The 18,807-nt window shown below is 37.7% G+C and overlaps 1 protein-coding gene across 1 annotated transcript; it reads right to left on the bottom strand.

Moving 5' to 3' along the window:
• Positions 1 to 74: 74 nt before the first annotated feature.
• LOC134818736 (uncharacterized) lies at positions 75 to 18,061 on the bottom strand. Its single transcript, XM_063828382.1, has 8 exons — positions 17,664 to 18,061; positions 17,391 to 17,467; positions 16,681 to 17,051; positions 15,961 to 16,374; positions 15,654 to 15,819; positions 1,466 to 1,540; positions 330 to 390; positions 75 to 206 (listed from the first exon to the last, which is right to left on the bottom strand). Coding segments are annotated over exons 2-8 (1,221 nt in total). The 5' UTR covers positions 17,393 to 17,467; positions 17,664 to 18,061.
• Positions 18,062 to 18,807: the final 746 nt, after the last annotated feature.

Genomic DNA, 18,807 nt, shown 5'->3' with positions numbered 1-18,807 from the left:
TATATTCTAAAGTACTCACGACAAAAGAATAACCCTTCTTGATTATAACGTCAAAAATAGCGGAAATTAAAGACCTAGGCTATAATATTGTTCACCAATCTAGAGCTGGTAGAGGAGGTGGTGTCGCTATTGCCTTTAAGAAAGATCTTAGCTTCAATAAACGCCCTACAAAGACCCATAAATCCTTTGAACATGTTGAGAGTGTGCTGAAGTCAAGTTCCAATGACCTTCTTCGTTTCTGCTGTGTCTATCGATCTTGTACGGCTAAAATGTCCAAAATGACAGACTTTTTACGGGAATTTGATGAATATCTTGACAGTCTAACTCACCTTCCAGGTAGACTGATCATTGCTGGAGACTTCAATATCCATGTCGAAGACCTCACTGATCCTGATACGATAAATTTTATCCATCTCATATCAAACTATGGCCTCATCCAGCATATTTCCAGTTCAACACACATTGGGGGTGGAATCTTAGACCTTGTTCTTACTAGAAGCAATGCGTGTGATATGTTGAACATAAAAGATATAGATGTAGCTAAAACAGTAACAACATCAGATCACTACTTCGTAAATTTCTCTATTGCCTTTCCTCACCACAAAGGAAGCAACAAAGAAGATATGGTGGGCAGAAAGATATCAGATATAGACATAAATCTTTTTAAGGAGGATCTGTTGCTATCTGACATAAATGACCCCAACAAGTTTATTGACTGCAACTCTGCCACGGAACTCTATAACAAAGAACTTCGCAGAATTCTTGATAAACATGCTCCCCTTATCTGTTTTAGCATTAATCCTGATCAAAGCAAGTGGGTGGACACAAAATGTCAAACTGCCAGAAGGAAACGAAGAAAAGCTGAACGTGACAACAGGAGACTTAAAACTGCAGATTCAAAATTAGACTATAAAAAAGCTGTTAAGCATGCCGAGGCAGTTATAAACACCACTAGACAGCTATACTATGAAAATCGTCTGCAAAGCTGTGAGGACAATAAAAAAGATACCTACAAAATAGTCAATCAGCTGATGGATCGGGACATATCTAAAAACTTGAAGCCTAATAACAAACCTGCTGAAACTCTATGTGAGGAGATGAAAGAGTTTTTCAATGATAAAGTGGAAAAGATTTACTCTGCCATTAACAATGATACTGCAGCTGACATTCTTCTTGACCACTCTGAACCATTTCAAGGTGAAGCCTGGAGCCAATTTGAAACCATAAGCGACAATGATCTCAAAAAGATTCTTTCTGACCTTAACAAAAAAGAATGTGAAGAGGATCCCATCCCTCTAAAACTTCTAATGCAGTGTTTTAATGAAGTTAAACCAATTGTGTCATTTATTATCAATGACTCACTTGTCACTGGAAAATTTCCGTCAGTCCTAAAGAGTGCTCTTGTCAGACCAGCCATCAAAGATGATCAATAGCTTCAACAACTATAGACCGATTAGTAACTTACCTTTCCTCTCGAAACTCATTGAAAAGAGCGTCCAGAAACAGATGACCAAACATCTTGACTATCACAATCTTCATGCTGAGCATCAAAGTGGTTATAGGTCAAATCATAGCTGCGAAACTGCGACCCTTACCATCTACAATGATCTTCTTTGTATCAGTGACATGAAAAGTAAGGTTATCCTCCTCCTTTTGGACCTCAGTGCTGCTTTTGATACTGTAAATCATCACTTGCTCCTAAAAAAACTAAAAAAGGACTTTGGTTTTGAAGGTACTGTTCTCGAATGGTTTACATCATACCTTAATAACAGATCCTTCACAGTAACTATTGATAAATCAAGATCAAAGAGATGCTTCCTTAGAATTGGAGTCCCGCAAGGTTCAATTCTAGGTCCAATTCTGTTTATACTTTACACAAAGGAGCTCAATCAGATCGCAAAGAGACATGGATTTAACATCCACATGTACGCAGATGACACTCAACTGTACATTGAGTTTAACCCACTATTTCGAGATCTCTCAACAATCGAAGAGAGAATAACAAATTGTTTTGAAGATATTAAGACCTGGATGACCCAAAATAAACTCAAACTGAACCAAAACAAAACAGAAGCTCTTGTAGTACAGACCAAGAACAGTTACTCTTCATGTCCAGTCGATTCAATACAACTTGACAATGCAGCTGACCCTGTGGATGCATCCCGCACAGTGAAAAGTTTAGGTGTCCTATTTGATCAATTCCTAACATTTGAAGACCAAATAAATTCAATTATCAGTTGCTGCAACATCCATCTGAGAAACCTTCGAGTTATAGGCTCAAAGCTTAACTATGATCTAAAAAGACAGCTCATTCACTGCTTGATCTTTTCAAAACTAGACTACTGCAATGGACTCTTATACGGTTTACCTGATCTTCTAATAAAGAAACTCCAGAAGGTACAAAATTCCTGTGTTCGATTCTTGTTTGGTTGGAAAGCTATCAAAAAATGGGACAGTGTCACTCCATTCCTGAAAAAAGCCCATTTTCTTCCGATACGACAACGAATAGAGTATAAGATTGCTCTAACCGTGTTCATTTATGCGTTAACAACATAGCGCCGGAGTATATCATCAAATGTATTGACATCAAAAGTCAACCTGTACATGTACTAAGAACTGAAGAAGACTATTTCCTCCTAAATGTTCCTCCTATTTCAAACTATAGTAAAACCGAGAGAAGTTTCAGCTACTGCGGACCCTCTGTTTGGAATAAGCTTCCTTATCAATTGAGAACACTAACCGATATCGTCTTATTTAAAAAGAAACTAAAAACTCATCTCTTTGAAAACGTATTTGTATAAGTATCATGTATTACCTTTCTCATAAAATCCATACTTCATAAAAATAAGTTCTTATGTACATGTTACTCATGAGTCGCTTTAGATGGTTTGAACTGAATCTTTGGGTTTTGAGTTCTTTATGGCTATAAAGCGATGTATAAATTCCTACTTATTATTATTATTATTATTATAATGTCCAGCAGTTTACCATAGTTTTTGAAAAACTTCTTTATGTCTTGCTCTTGAGTGTCGGAAGGTATTTTACCCAGATAAACTGTGTAACTGTAAGAACTAGGCATTGTTGAACACTATAGACACATTCTAGAAAAGACAATTTTATTCTATAATAAATACGACACTTCAATTTACAGAATGCTTGCTAGAGATAAGACAAAATATTATCAGACTATACATGCAGCATGAGTAACTGGTGGATAAGCCTTCGGTAAAAACGGATCCGGAAAAGTCAATGCGGCACTCGGGTCCTTGGAATTGTCGTCGGTATATTGTCCATTATCTACGTTCTGCTTTCGTAGTTTAAACAATAGTGAGTTCTGAATAATATATACAGCTTTAAACCGATTAAGTATGAATGAATGAAATACCTGACAAATAGCACTCTTATAATCCAAAAGCATGAGTAACTCGTAGTGATGTATGATTTCTAGAAACTTTAAATTAAATTTGGCGCTCACAGGTCCTCATGAATATGTGATCGCCGCATAAGGTTCTGTAAATGCGCAGGGCACCTTCATTGAAGGGATCGCCCATTTGAAAGTTAGGTCAAAATTTCGATTTGCCAGCACTGCCTGGCGATCACTCAGATCGTTATACAGCAGATCTACTAAACTATAATTAACGAATTCCATGTTTAGGAACCTTAATGTTTCATTCATTTTTCCAATTTCTACACAAATGCGAGCGAGTACGCTCGTGCGCGGCACAAATTCCGCGCGAAATATGCAACACTTTCTATGATAGTTCACCACAGCGCCAGCCACGAAGTAATAAAACTATCGAATATGCAGAAGGACTTTCGACAAATCTGTTCCAAATAAAAAGATCGAAAATCGAGTGTTTTAGTGAATATCTTAGAATATAATTTTGATTTTCTCAAGATCTGACTGATAGATTTTCTTTAAACTTTCCAGATAGTTAGATGGCTATATGACGGATAATGTGTAAGAGTTTGGGAGAATTTCTATATGCAAAAATGGAGATATGACTTCAAACACAAGAAAATATCTCCAAATTGGCGGGTTCTAGCGGAACACAGGTATATATTTAGAGATCTGAATGATAGATTTTCTTTAAACTTTCCAGATAGTTGTATGGCTATCAGACGGATAATCTGTGCGATTTTGGGTGAGTTTCTATGTGGTAAACTTGAGATATGACTTCAAACACAAGAGAATATCTCCAAATTGGCGCGTTCTAGCGGAACACAGACACATATTTCGAGATCCTACGGATAAATTTTCTTTAAACTTTCCAGATAGTTACATGGCTATAAGACGGATAATCTGAGCAAGTTTGGGCGAATTTCTATGTGCCAAACTTAAGATATGACTTCAAACACAAGAAAATATTTCAAATTGGCGCGTTCTAGCAGAACGCAGGCACATATTTCGAGATCCTACTGATAAATTTTCTTCAAATTTTCCAGATAGTTGTATGGCTATGAGACAGATAATCTGAGCAAGTTTGGGCGAATTTCTATGTGCCAAAATTGAGATATGACTTCAAACTCATGAAAACATCTCAAATTGGAGGTTTCGGAACGATATTTGACGAAAGTCGATTATTTTGAGATCCTAATGATAAATTTTCTTTAAACTTTCCAGATAGTTGTATGGCTGTGAGACGGATATTATGTGCGATTTTGGGCGAATTTCTATATGCCAAACTTGAGATATGACTTCAAACACAAGAAAATATCTCAAATTGGCGCGTTCTAGCGGAACACAGGCACATATTTCGAGATCCTACTGATAAATTTTCTTCAAATTTTCCAGATAGTTACATGGCTATAAGACGGATAATCTGAGCAAGTTTGGGCGAATTTCTATATGCCAAACTGGAGATATGACTTCAAACACAAGAAAATATCCCAAATTGGCGCGTTCTAGCGGAACGCAGGCACATATTTCGAGATCCTACTGATACATTTTCTTTAAACTTTCCAGATAGTTGTATGGCTGTGAGACGGATATTATGTGCGATTTTGGGCGAATTTCTATATGCCAAACTTGAGATATGACTTCAAACACAAGAAAATATCTCAAATTGGCACGTTCTAGCAGAACACAGGCACATATTTCGAGATCCTACTGATAAATTTTCTTTAAACTTTCCAGATAGTTACATGGCTATAAGACGGATAATCTGAGCAAGTTTGGGCGAATTTCTATATGCCAAACTGGAGATATGACTTCAAACACAAGAAAATATCCCAAATTGGCGCGTTCTAGCAGAACACAGGCACATATTTCGAGATCCTACTGATAAATTTTCTTTAAACTTTCCAGATAGTTGTATGGCTATGAGACAGATAATCTGAGCAAGTTTGGGCGAATTTCTATGTGCCATTTTGAGATATTTTCTTGTGTTTGAAGTCATATCTCAGGTTTGGCACATAGAAATTCGCCCAAAATCGCACAGAATATCCGTCTCATAGCCATACAACTATCTGGAAAGTTTAAAGAAAATTTATCAGTAGGATCTCAAGATAATCGACTTTCGTCAAATATTGTTCCGCGGTACAAATGGAACAGAAAGTCCAACTCCGAATATGTCGGCCGTTTCCATGGTTGCTGACCATCCTTGGGGCTTGGTGCAACTGCAATCTTTAATGAAATATGGTTAGTTCGTATAATCAAGGTAGACAATGAAGACAACATTTTGTGGAAGTTATCCGTTGCATTGCAATGAAAAACTTTTAAAATTCTAATATATTAAATCTTATAACTACACAAATTTAAATTTAAAAACCCACATAAAATTGGGAAAAAAATGTTCTCTCCCTTGTTATTAAAACTGGTACCGAAGCTGCCCAAAATCATTGTCATATCCAAGTTGAAAATAACCATGTTCTAAAGAAAATCTTGATTAGTATTACACGGCGAGTGTTGTTAATCATTCCAACTATTTACTACTAATAAGGTAGCTAATCTCATCAATACGGTAGGAATAAACACTCAGGTTAACCTAGAAATACAATAAGACTGTTAAAACGAAAAGGCAACAACAAGGTTATCATTACAATTCTCTTCAAATCCCTGATACCGTGATTTTACCGTGAAATAAACGAGTACACAACAAGAGAATCCAATAAATATATAGCGGAGCACGGATGGATCACAGTATAAAATTTCAATAACTTCAAAGTAGTTGGATATTATAGATATTTCCCTTAACTAGCTGCTTATCTATAAATTGAAACCCCATTTTAACTTAAATATGGTATTTTACAAAACTACTTTACACTTTTCTCTCCTCGTCCTGCAATAACTAACATACCCTCGGCGCTCTGATTTACCCTACCACACACTCTCTTAGAAGCGTCGGTCGTCACTTTGACCAGCCGCTCCACAGATTGCGTGTGACGGAGGTCGGAAGTCAGTGGACTCTGTTGGAGTCCGGCGGACTCCGAGCGGAGTCCGCCGAGCTGGCGGACTCCGCCAAGCTCCGCCGGACTCCGCCGGATTCAAGTCTGGCGGAGAGGTCCGGCGGAGTCCGCCAAGCACTCCGCCGGAGTCCGCGGCGGACCGGAGTCCGCCTAGTGGCTTAGTCCGCGGCGGACACTCCGCCGAGCCGCCGCGGAGCCGCTCGGAGTCCGCGGCGGACTTTAAAGTCCGCTCGGAGTCCGCTCGGCTCCGCTCGGAGTCCGCCAAAATGTACTCGAGTCCACTGTAAATACATTTTGGCGGAGCACCGCCGGAGTCCGCTCGGAGTCCGGCGGCTCCGCCGGAGTCCGCCCGGAGTCCGGCGGCTCCGCCGCGGACTCGACTCCGCGACGGATAGTGCCAACATATGCATCGGAAAGTATATATTTACAACATATTCTTGTTGGCCTCTCGGACCAACAAGACTCTTTAATTATAGGTGGTTCTTTGCTAAAGTTCCGTTCATTTGGCTGAATTTGTCGAATCCATTTCTCTTGAGAACTCAAAGTTTTAGTATACCTCTAAGTCAAATTTATTTTACGGATTGAAACAGTTAATTGAATTAACCCGTAAAACTCTTAGAAGGCACAGCTACAGTGACTTTGGTCATTAGTCCAGTGAAACTTTCAAAATATAAAACACCGATAACGGGTCTACTCAAATGATCCAGGGTGTTGGTCATTAGTCCGGAAAAACTTTCAAAATATACGGACCTTCAAATGATATAGGGTACATAGTTCCGTGTTGATTAGTTTCAATTGAGCATTAACGAGGCCACGCATCGGCGATCTAGAAGCCGTGTTTCGATGCGTCCTAACGGTAACAACACTGCCCGACTATATCTGAATTTTAGTTGCGATAGCAACAAGTTACAATTCGACGTAGCTCTCTAATAAGCTACAAGTTCAATTCAAATCGGAAATATAAAAAGACTCTCAATATATGAACCTTATCTCCGAAGGTATCTATTTAATGAATTAATGGAAGTATTATTATATTTGAAGGCTTATTATACGACTCTATCAATTGTGTTCAAGTAACCATAAATTGAGACTGATTAAAAGCTCTAAAATCTAAAATATAAAATATAAATAAACCACAACGGCAGTAGCCAAAACTGGTGCCCTCCTGGTTCGAATTGACGATCTCTTCATATCAAGCTTCAATTACTGAAACATCAAACTTCAATCATTGAAACATCAAGTTCAATAAAATGGTCCCAAGATCAATTTCCCTCGTCGTCTACTAGAGGTCAAAAGGAAACAAGAAGAGAAAAAGAAGAAACTTGTAAAGAATCAGAGAAGCAAGAAGAAGACAGATCTAAAAGTCAAAAGGAAACAAGAAGAGAAAAAGAAGAAACTTGTAAAGAATCAGAGAAGCAAGAAGAAGACAGATCTAGAGCTCAAAAGGAAACAAGAAGCGAAAATGAAGAAACTTGTAAAAAATCAGAGAGGCAAGAGGAAAGGACCAATCTGGAACCTGAATATGAAAACATCACACCCACAGGTAGCGATGTGGACTGGAGCCGGGTCAGCACTCCTTCAAGTTCACCACCTCCTCCCCCGCCCCCTGAAAATCTCGACATAGAAATGGAAGAAACACAGTTGCCAGAATCGAGAGAAGAGGACAATGAAGCAGAACCAGAAGTCTGGTCAGAGGACCCGGTACGTACCACGGCTCATAGAAGGAAAAATGAAAAAAGGAAAGAGCCCAAAAAGAAGAAAAAGAAAGACTCTTCAGAGGGAAACCCCTCTAGCAACCGGACTTATCTGTCCAGCGAGGACGAATTTCTTGAATGTGATATACTTAGTAATTAATTTATTAATACTCAAAATCCAAAAAATCATGTATTTAACGTGTTACCGGACAGCACCAAATTAACGGGGTTATAAATAAATATACCTATAGGTATATGTCGTTTGCAAGGACAGTGATAATACTGGTCTCCATATCGATAGCACAAACCACATTACTACTCTGCTCTGAAGAATATTGGGGAAAGCTATACAAGCTATCAGAAAATTTAAAATGTAAAAATAAAAATTACGTCAAATGGAATATTTCCATCTCGAAACGTAACATCGCGGAATACGAATCATCAGCCAATGCTCTGGTAATAATGTCTCGAACCTGTGAATCATATATGAATTTTGTGGGAGAAGAAACAATCACGGGTCAAAGTAAAAGAGTAATCACCGTAAACCCAGAAAGGGCTAAATATTTGATTGAAAATCGAAAATGTATTAACGAAAAAGGCGAGTATCAGACGAAATTGGTTAATAATTTTAAATGTGACTTCAAGTGGCTGGAACACAGATCTAAGACTACGACATCTTGTTATTTCTCGGATGGAGTAGTAATAGCGAATCATGAGGATACATTTACGTCCTCTTTGTCAAATATGGAGGGTTGCGACTATAGTTCAGGGTACTGTCTAACGCATAACGGAAAACACGTCACTTGGAACGTGATTGAAAATGTAAAAAGGGCTTATTTGCCTGTGGGGCAGTTCAATGCAACACAAATCGAAAAGAAGCTACTCGTACCCGAGTTGAGCATGTCATTTAATCTGCCGGAGAAAAATCCGGGTAACACTTGGATCGATAGGGATTTCCAAATAAAGGGAAGCCCAGCCCCGTATCATTTTAATCTTGAAAATGTAAATTCGAATAATGAAAATGCGATCGAAGCAATAAGAGAGGAACTCGTCAATAAATTTAATTATCTTTTGGAATTAATTAAAAGTCCGTTGGCGCAAACGGAGTATTTGTGTAACGTGTACAACGACATATATGGGACTGAGAGAATCCTAGCGAAAATCGATCCAACTGATTACGTACAATGGAAGTTAAATAGGACGGATGTAAAGGCTAAATTGGTCGGAAAATTGTTAATGATTTATCCTTGTCTGCAAATTCAACATTATCGATTCATAAACGACACCAACAGGTGTTATAACGGGTTTAAAATAGAATATAATCTGCCGGAAAATGATGAATATATTGAGGGCTATGTAGATCCTAAGTATAACATGATAATGCCTACCGCAATAGAGATAGATTGCCACAACTCTACGACCCAATATATGATGGTGAATAATACGATTCTCGCTCAAAGTGCTCATGGGTTACACGAAATGAGGGTAAACCTTTCAAAGGTAGAAAGTATAGACAGAGTGAAACTTACTGGAATACCCATGTCTCAAGATTTTGTGCCAAATCTGAGCTTAAATGTGCCAAAAGACTCTTTAGATCCAAGGCAAATTGAACGTGATTGTTGTCTGGAACCAAAATAATTACTTTAGCATGACCTGTTTTGTATACTTTTCTAATAAAACACAAAAACCAAATTAGGCACGTAGTAATTTAGAATCTTGTATCTTTGTAACTAAAGTTACAGTTATAAAAATATATTATAATATGACTGGTTAATGGTGGTTAATCTAAATACTTAAATAGCAAGGATGCGGAAGAAAGGATATTATCAACAAGTTATCTTCTTTATCAGTTGCTGCATAGCACTTTCAAAAGGAATGATTGAAGAAATCAATTACCACCAGGAAAAGACTGGTCTCATCTTACAAGGAATCGGAATCGTCGCACCGGAGATTACCCCTGTGCTGATATCAACATTTATAAAGATAAGAAATCCAATGAAAAATGTAAATGAATGCGAAAACATATGCAACATTGACGAAAATGTAATTTGGGGACTGCTAACCCACGTAAAATGTAATCATGTGCACAACAAAATCGGAGATCGCCAAAATGTAATAAAGGAAATCGAGAATTCGGTGGATAAAGACCTCGAAAATGATTCTAGACAAATGGCGGAACGATGTTTCAGAGAATGTATCAAAATACCGAAATGTAAAGCTTTCGGTGTGGAATATAGATCTGACGTCGTGATCTGCATTCTGAGAGAAACCATCCCTACGTATCATCAGGATTCTAAAGGTTCAAGCGAATTCGACATGCGATGCATGGTCGAAGATAAGAATAAATTCTGTGGACAATATCAGTCCAGAATCAATATTCTGTTTGAAAAATCAAATGAAAATTTTGTCAATGAAACAATGACAAAAATAGAAAAACTTACTGAATTGACGAAAAACAGGAAACAGAAAAGATTTGTTCAAGCAGCCCTTGGATTTTTTGCCGGTTCTATTCTTACTGGAGTGTTCAGTCTCTATGAACAATCGAAAATTTCAACTCAACTTAACGAGTTCTACGACCAATTTCAGGATTTCCGTAATGAAATGACGGACTATATTGAATCAGCAACGGAATTTCATGAAGGTATGTTGAAAATGTACAAAACTTTGGAATTAAATTCCCAGGAGTCATTGGAAGAATTAAGCTGTGAAATGATGAGTATAATTCGGTATAACCTGAAAAGAAATCAGCTTCAAGACTGGAAAGAGTATATATACACTCTCTCGAAAGATTTGATAGACGGCCAATTAAAAGGTCCCGTGAGTCCCACAATATTTAATGAAACGAATATACTGGATTTGCTGAAACATAAAAGAATGGAGGACGCAATTTATGTTGACAACGTCCCTTTATTCTATCGTCTAGGCAGAATGTGGCTAGCTGATGTAAAGAAAGATGGAAAATTTTTCAATCTTCATGTGATTATATCGATACCTCAAATAAAAAGTGATGAAATGTACATCCTATATCAAGTGAACCAAGTAGGTTTGGTCAATGGTACTCAGTGCATGCGTCTGGATATACCGAATCACGTGTATCAAAAAGATGGCGAATTCTACGAATTGGAAAACGAAAATAATTGCGAGGTCCGAAGTGGGATAAAATTATGTCTGGGAAATAAAGAAAACGAAGAATCTGCAAAGAAAGCAAGGTGTTTAAACGCCGACCCAAGAATATGTAAAACGAATATGGAAAAATGTCAAATGCGCAATATTCAGACTAGTTCTGGTGTCATGGTCAGAGCAATACATCATTTGAAAGCATCGACGCAAGAAAGTCCTACTGAATACGTGGATATTTCAAATGGAAGTACGGTGAAATTTCTCAACTACGATAAATATTATCAAATAGTTGCCGACAACTACATCATTAGATCAATTAAAGAGCCAATGTTTACGAAAGAACTAGAGTTGACGAACCCCGAAAAATGGGACGAATATTTGATATCTGAAAATGAATTGCTGAAAAGAACGAATCTAAGTCACCTCAGTGCTCATGTAGTTCAACAAAAAGAAATTGTTAAACATATCAAATCTGAAAGAATCGGACTAAATCTGACGAAGGATCTAACTCTTGTGAATTTTATAGGAATTTTAACAGTAATGATTAGCATTATAGTGGGAATCTTCCTTCTATACAGCTATTGGAAAAAACGGTTCAGGACAAGGAAAGTAGAAAAGGACATAGAATTAGAAGAACAAAATAAAGACGAACTTTTAGAAAGCGGAAAAGATGAAGAATCTGGAGTAGATGAAACTAATTTCAGTGGTGAATATAGCGAAGGACTGCGACAAAGAGCGCCTAGTACAACTAAGGTGTATTCAGTGGACGATGTGAAAAACAGAGTCTTATGACTAGACGAAGTAGAAGAATCAAATTTAAACTTGAACTGGAACCTAAATTGCGAAAATATAAATTGTGGAAACGTGCCAGAAAAAGAGGTAAAGAAAGCTGTAAATTTACATTACGAAAATGTAAATGATAGTGTTCAAGATGTCAGCGACTGGGAAAGTGAATCAAAGAATACAATAGACTCAAATAGTGCTTCGGATATACACGAGGAACTGGAGGAATTGAACATCGAGCATGACGCTTCTAACGATGATAATTTGGAACAACTACACAAAGAAGAGACGAAACGAGAAACAGAAATACCAATAGAAATATGGGTGATGATATTTAATTACCTCACCATCAAGCAATTACTGAAAGTACGAGAATTAAATAAACGATTCAGTAGTTTGGTGAAGGATTACTTGCGGAACCCTACCAATGTAATAATGGAAAATTTTAAATTTTATAGTTACGAAACGTTCTATTTAACGGAATTACTTATAGAAGATCAAATGTGTTGGACGAATATGAAAACTAAAATTGGAAAGTTTGCCATGAAATACATGATCATGAAAGGGGTGTACTGCAGCGCCATCAATAAAGTGGAAAAACCATACTTGAGGTTTTTAAGAACACGGTGTCTACCATTGTATACTTTCAAGGACCGGCTAAGAAGCTTCACTCCTAAAGCGTCTGACGACGAAGTGATCATAAGATGGAAGGAATATAAGAAGAATTCTTGGGCGGATATTTCCCCATTGGAAAAATCATGCATTAAAATGGAATGCAAGTTCCAAACTTTCTTAACGAAACTATATATGAATAAATATGGTACGTCTCTACCGATAACTACGAATCGGGAAAAGATCCAAAGAATAGGCAAAATGCTGAAAACCGAAGAGAATAAAAACTTCAATCTTCTTCAAGCTATAAAATATAAACCCCCGATTGAAGTTCTAATAGGGTAATCAAACCGTAAAAAGGAAAATGTAAAATGTAAAATGTAAATCAAACGTAATATGTCAAACGTAATATCACAACTCACCAACGGGTTCAAAATTATAGAAACAGGCTATTTCGTCATTTCCATTATCACTTTAATTAAAGTTTTCTAACCACATATTGATCAGCAAAGCAAATGGAAAATACATCAGAAGAGATACCTTCAAAAACAGAAGAAATTCAAAGTCTATCCATTAAAGAAGTCAAATCAGTTTCAAACTGTAATCTTCCTATTGAACTATGGCATATTATTTTGACAAGGCTGAATCTACGTGATTTACTCAAAGCCAGGTTAATTTGCAAAAGGATGGGGAAAATCGTCTCACAATATTTGCGAGACACAACAAGTGGATATCCAGATCTCTTCAGCTTCTATAATTATGAAACATATTATCTCTTTGACATTCTAATGGAGAACGAGATGTATTGGACCAGGATACAAACGAATATTGGAAAATTCGCGATAAAACTCCTAACCATGAGAGGAGCGTATAATGCAGCAGTATTAGGACAAAAGAAATGTTATGCTCGTTTTGTCAGAACTAGATGTCTAACATTTGAAAAATACAAGTCATTATTCCCAAATGAATCGGACTGGGTTATCCTAGAACGTTGGGGAAAGTATAAACACGAGTCATGGACGAAATTGTCAAGAATCGAAAAATCAATTATTAAGATGGAATGCAAATTCGATTATTATTTAAAGTACCAATACTGTAAAGCTTATGGAACCTGGTTGTCTATTACAATGACAGAAGAGAAAATAAAAGAAATCAGTAAAATGATGAAATACGAAGATAAGCAATACGGTAAATGAGTTCATCGCATAACTATGCGTGAATCTGCATTTAGATAAAGAATGATGAAAAATGTAAATATTGAAAAATTTGAAACTTAAAATATAAAACTGAAAACGGGCAGGTTTAAAGATGAGGAAGTTAGATAAGTAAAGGATCGAACTCAGCCCAACTGAGATCCTAAATAATAAATATATGTATACAGTTTAAATTGTGAAAGTTATTATAAGACTTCAATAAGTTAAACATTTATTAAGTTAAGTAAGAAATTAATTATAAATAAGTAAGAATAAGTTAAAAGGCAAATAAGTTAAATATCCGATAAATTGAAAGTAGTTTGTCAAAAGACTATTAATTTAGTACCAGTTCAGAGCCTTTTAAGTTTATTGAAGTCTACTGACCAAAATGGCCCATCCAGGGGTTATGATCAAGTTATTTCATAGGTTCTTAAATAGTTCTTGAATAGAAAATTACAAGCTAGTAGATCTTCTCGTTTAGCCGGTCTATTGAGATTCTGGATCGCAACCGTATCCCCTCTCTGCACAGGAACATTTCCTACGAAGACCGTAGACGCATCGTTATCGGGACGTAACCCGAATCTGTTTCGTATCGGGACGTAACCCCCGTTGAGAAGAAGAAGAAAGAAGAAAGAAGAGGGAATGGAAAGAATTATAATTGTAGCAATTCGTTACCGGGACGTAACCCGACTTTAAAAGCATCGCAATCAGGGCGTAACCTGACCCCCGTTGTCGTCGAAGAAAGAAGACCAAAGAAAAGGAAAGGAAAGGAAGGAAAAGAAAAGAAAAGAAAAGAAAGATACTACTTGTAATAGTGGTGAGCGGCCCTAATGGCGAATTAGGTATTAATATATGTTAACAGTTTTAAGAAATGTTGATCAGCCCTAATGGCTAAATTATAGTAAATATTCTCCTATTTGAAGGAGAGGAAAACTTTGGTGTTAGATGATGATTATAATTAGGAGACCTAGGTTCTAAAATTCAGAGTCTTAAAATTTAAGGATGTCAAGGAAAATTTAATAGAAGAAAAGAAGAAGACGAAAAGAAAAAGAAATATTTCATTAGAATAGTACGAGTAAGCCCTCGGTTGGCGAATCGGCTAATCGGTGAAATGATCAAATTAAAAACTCTATGAAAAAGGGGATCGTGTTGGCCTCTCGGACCAACAAGACTCTTTAATTATAGGTGGTTCTTTGCTAAAGTTCCGTTCATTTGGCTGAATTTGTCGAATCCATTTCTCTTGAGAACTCAAAGTTTTAGTATACCTCCAAGTCAAATTTATTTTACGGATTGAAACAGTTAATTGAATTAACCCGTAAAACTCTTAGAAGGCACAGCTACAGTGACTTTGGTCATTAGTCCAGTGAAACTTTCAAAATATAAAACACCGATAACGGGTCTACTCAAATGATCCAGGGTGTTGGTCATTAGTCCGGAAAAACTTTCAAAATATACGGACCTTCAAATGATATAGGGTACATAGTTCCGTGTTGATTAGTTTCAATTGAGCATTAACGAGGCCACGCATCGGCGATCTAGAAGCCGTGTTTCGATGCGTCCTAACGGTAACAACACTGCCCGACTATATCTGAATTTTAGTTGCGATAGCAACAAGTTACAATTCGACGTAGCTCTCTAATAAGCTACAAGTTCAATTCAAATCGGAAATATAAAAAGACTCTCAATATATGAACCTTATCTCCGAAGGTATCTATTTAATGAATTAATGGAAGTATTATTATATTTGAAGGCTTATTATACGACTCTATCAATTGTGTTCAAGTAACCATAAATTGAGACTGATTAAAAGCTCTAAAATCTAAAATATAAAATATAAATAAACCACAACGGCAGTAGCCAAAATTCTGCTAATTTTCTTAATTTACCCATTACATTACCCGGGACTCCGCCAGACATGAATAATCTTAAGATTCTGCTCTGGAATGTTATCCACCTGGCGTGGCAGAGGGGGCCAATTTCTGTTCCTGCGAGCTTAGGTGGTAGTGCCCCTGCGGAAACAAGAATTTAGAAATTTCAATCCTATGAGTCAGTATTTAACAGCAATGGAACCAGAGCAGGCTTAGCAAGAGAGAGTTTTCGGAAGAGCTTGAACAAGCAGCGTATCAATGAATTAATTTAGAAACACTTACCGGTTTGAACAGCTAAAACGTGGCGGTAGAGAACCTTCTGGTCCCAACTCAGTTTCTTGACAACACCATCAGGAAGAGGGGAGAAGGTGTGGGCTCTGAGTGGGACAAACTTCCTCGACGCCATCTGGTGAACCGGTCCAGCAGCAAGCTTCCCGATGGGGCCGGAGAAAGAATTAGGTCCGGTCGTGACTCCATCGAGCGAGGTGAAGAAATGCCGGAAGGGTAGTTCTATCCTGTGTAATGAGCAAACACTTCTCTGCAGTTCCCTCCCCAGCTTCTTTTCCAAGAGGACGACAACTCCCGAATGTCTTCCTGTGTTAGTGCTCGTCCCGTCACAGCCGCAGCACTTAAGTCCACTTATGTCAATTCCGAGCTCCTTACAATGTTCTCCGATGGCTCTGACAGTGTCGACTCCTGAAATGTCAAATTTATCAGATAATTGTGTTAATTGTGTAGACGGACCGATATTACAGAGTTAAAGCACAGTATTACCAACCTACTGTTTTTTTAAATCTCGCTGCTTTATGTGCAGCAAGATGAGAAATTACAGTATCTAAAGATAGAAGTAGAACAGTATTTCTATGAGTCTATGGAAGGGCCACCAATTTTTGTATCATTCGACAGCGTTTGACCAATGAGACGTTAGATACTACCAATCAATATTGGTGTCACAAAATATAATCCTCGCGAGCATGAAAATAATGGAATTAGCTAACTAACCGCTTCCGCTGTCAGGAGTGGCGAAACCAAGATATCGACCGGACGGCTGTTCCACCAAAGTAATGTGTTCTTCTTCTTGGCGCCGGAGAACTTCGTCTGAGTCTTTGAGGAGGGTTCCTCTATCTTTTCTTCCGTCGAAATACAGGGCTTCGACTGCTGTACCCTTTAGGTTATCCAGTAAAGCTCCCCTGGACTTAGCCCGTATGTTCCGGATCTTCTTTTCTGTCACCTGCTCCTGTATCCCGACTACCTCGTTGTATTTGCTGAGAAAACGGGCTGCAGTCCCGTTTGATAACTGTTCTGCGGCTAATCGAGGAGCGAGATTTTCAAGTTTCATTAAGTTGTATCTCCCTTTCTTAGCTGGTGGTGTCCTGAAGGATTAGTTCAACATTAAATTTTGAAATTTACGTTTTTCTCTTTGGAAACATTTGATGCAAAATTGATACAATTTTAGACACGGTTGATGAGATGTCACGGGGATGGAATATTTTATTGAAACTGGAACTTCCAATTTCCAATTTCATCCATCAGTAGAACGTACCTAAAAAGCTAAAATTTAAACCACATCCGGATTTTTCCAAAACCAAGAACTTTTTCAAAAAAGGACGACTTTACCAATGTAAGCAACATCGCAGAAATAGCACTGATGAATGAGGTTTCTTATCAATATTCAAATTACTTGTTTGCTAATAGCCAAGGTTGAAACTTACATTTGAGCGTTCGAACCGGTGAGATTTTCCTGTTGAATGTGTCGCCTCGATTCGAATCCGTTAAAAAATCCAAAAATCTGTAGAATACAAGTTTGTTCGTCGAATTTAGCAAATTTTTGACGAAATTTGAATCCTCTTTTTATCTAATCATTATATTATGATGCCATTACGTAAAATTATTAGTAATACAGGGTCGGCCAAAAGTCACTGTGCAAACGTTGAACTTAAAACCGGAAACTTTCCATCGATACGGATAAAGAAGGAGATTCTTACCTCGGGTCAGGCTCAAAGTCGCTGTCGCTGTTGGTATCACTGTCTGATCCCTCAGTGTCAGAGTCCAGTTGTAGACTCCGTCGTCTTTTTCTCTCTCGTAAATTGCGTGACTGAAATGTATGTGTTATTACCTGAGTCTGGGCAGAAGGTCCAGCAAGGACTTCAAGGACAGGGGAAACAGCAGTTACGGGAGAGACATTCTGGTCAGCAACAGGTTCAGGGCTCGCAGAACTGTCAACGTTGATCTCTAGAGCGGATTCGACTTCAGTAGTTACTGGTGTAGATGGCTGGGACTGAGCTTCAGGAGAGGAAGAATAGGTAATGAAAATCTTCTTCTCGAGCTCTTCCTTCCGCTTTCTGACAGTTTGAACGCTTAAAGTAGAATGTTTACGAGCTTGTTCTCGAGTTTTCTCGAGAACCTCCTCTATTAACGTTCAATCAGAAATTATGAGGTTTAAAGTAGAGGCAGAATGAAGTACTTAAGTACAGGTAATACAATTGTTCAAAGAAATGTCACAAAGTATAGATTTCCGTGTTCTAGGTCAGGTTCAGGTCAAATAGCATAAATTTCAGGCAGAGTGAACATGATTTCAGGCAGGCAGCATTGCGGAAATATCAGAGTTGAAAAAGTACAATATCTGTAACGGATCTCTGACAGAGAATTAGCCAAACTTAAGTGACAGATTGAAATACAGGAGTTCTCAGAAAGGACAGGTTACCCCAAATTTCAGCGACGAAATCAAGTACAAAAGTACAGGTCAGGTAATACAATTGTTCAAAGAAATGTCACAAAGTATAGATTTTCGTGCTCTAGGTCAGGTTCAGGCCAAATAGCACAAATTTCAGGCAGAGTGAACATGATTTCAGGCAGGCAGCATTGCGGAAATATCAGAGTCGAAAAGTACAATATCTGTAACGGATCTTAAGTTCAATTGTTCAAAGAAATGTCACAAAGTATAGATTTTCGTGTTCTAGGTCAGGTTCAGGCCAAATAGCACAAATTTCAGGCAGAGTGAACACGATTTCAGGCAGGCAGCATTGCGGAAATATCAGAGTCGAAAAGTACAATATCTGTAACGGATCTTAAGTGGAGCCAAACTTAAGTGACAGATTAACGGAGCCAAACTTAAGTGACAGATTGCAA

Source organism: Bolinopsis microptera, chromosome 7 (assembly GCF_026151205.1).
Source record: "Bolinopsis microptera isolate Bmic1 chromosome 7, MBARI_Bmic_1.0, whole genome shotgun sequence".
Lineage (NCBI taxonomy): Eukaryota > Metazoa > Ctenophora > Tentaculata > Lobata > Bolinopsidae > Bolinopsis > Bolinopsis microptera.
This window is presented reverse-complemented; position numbering and strand designations above follow the sequence as displayed.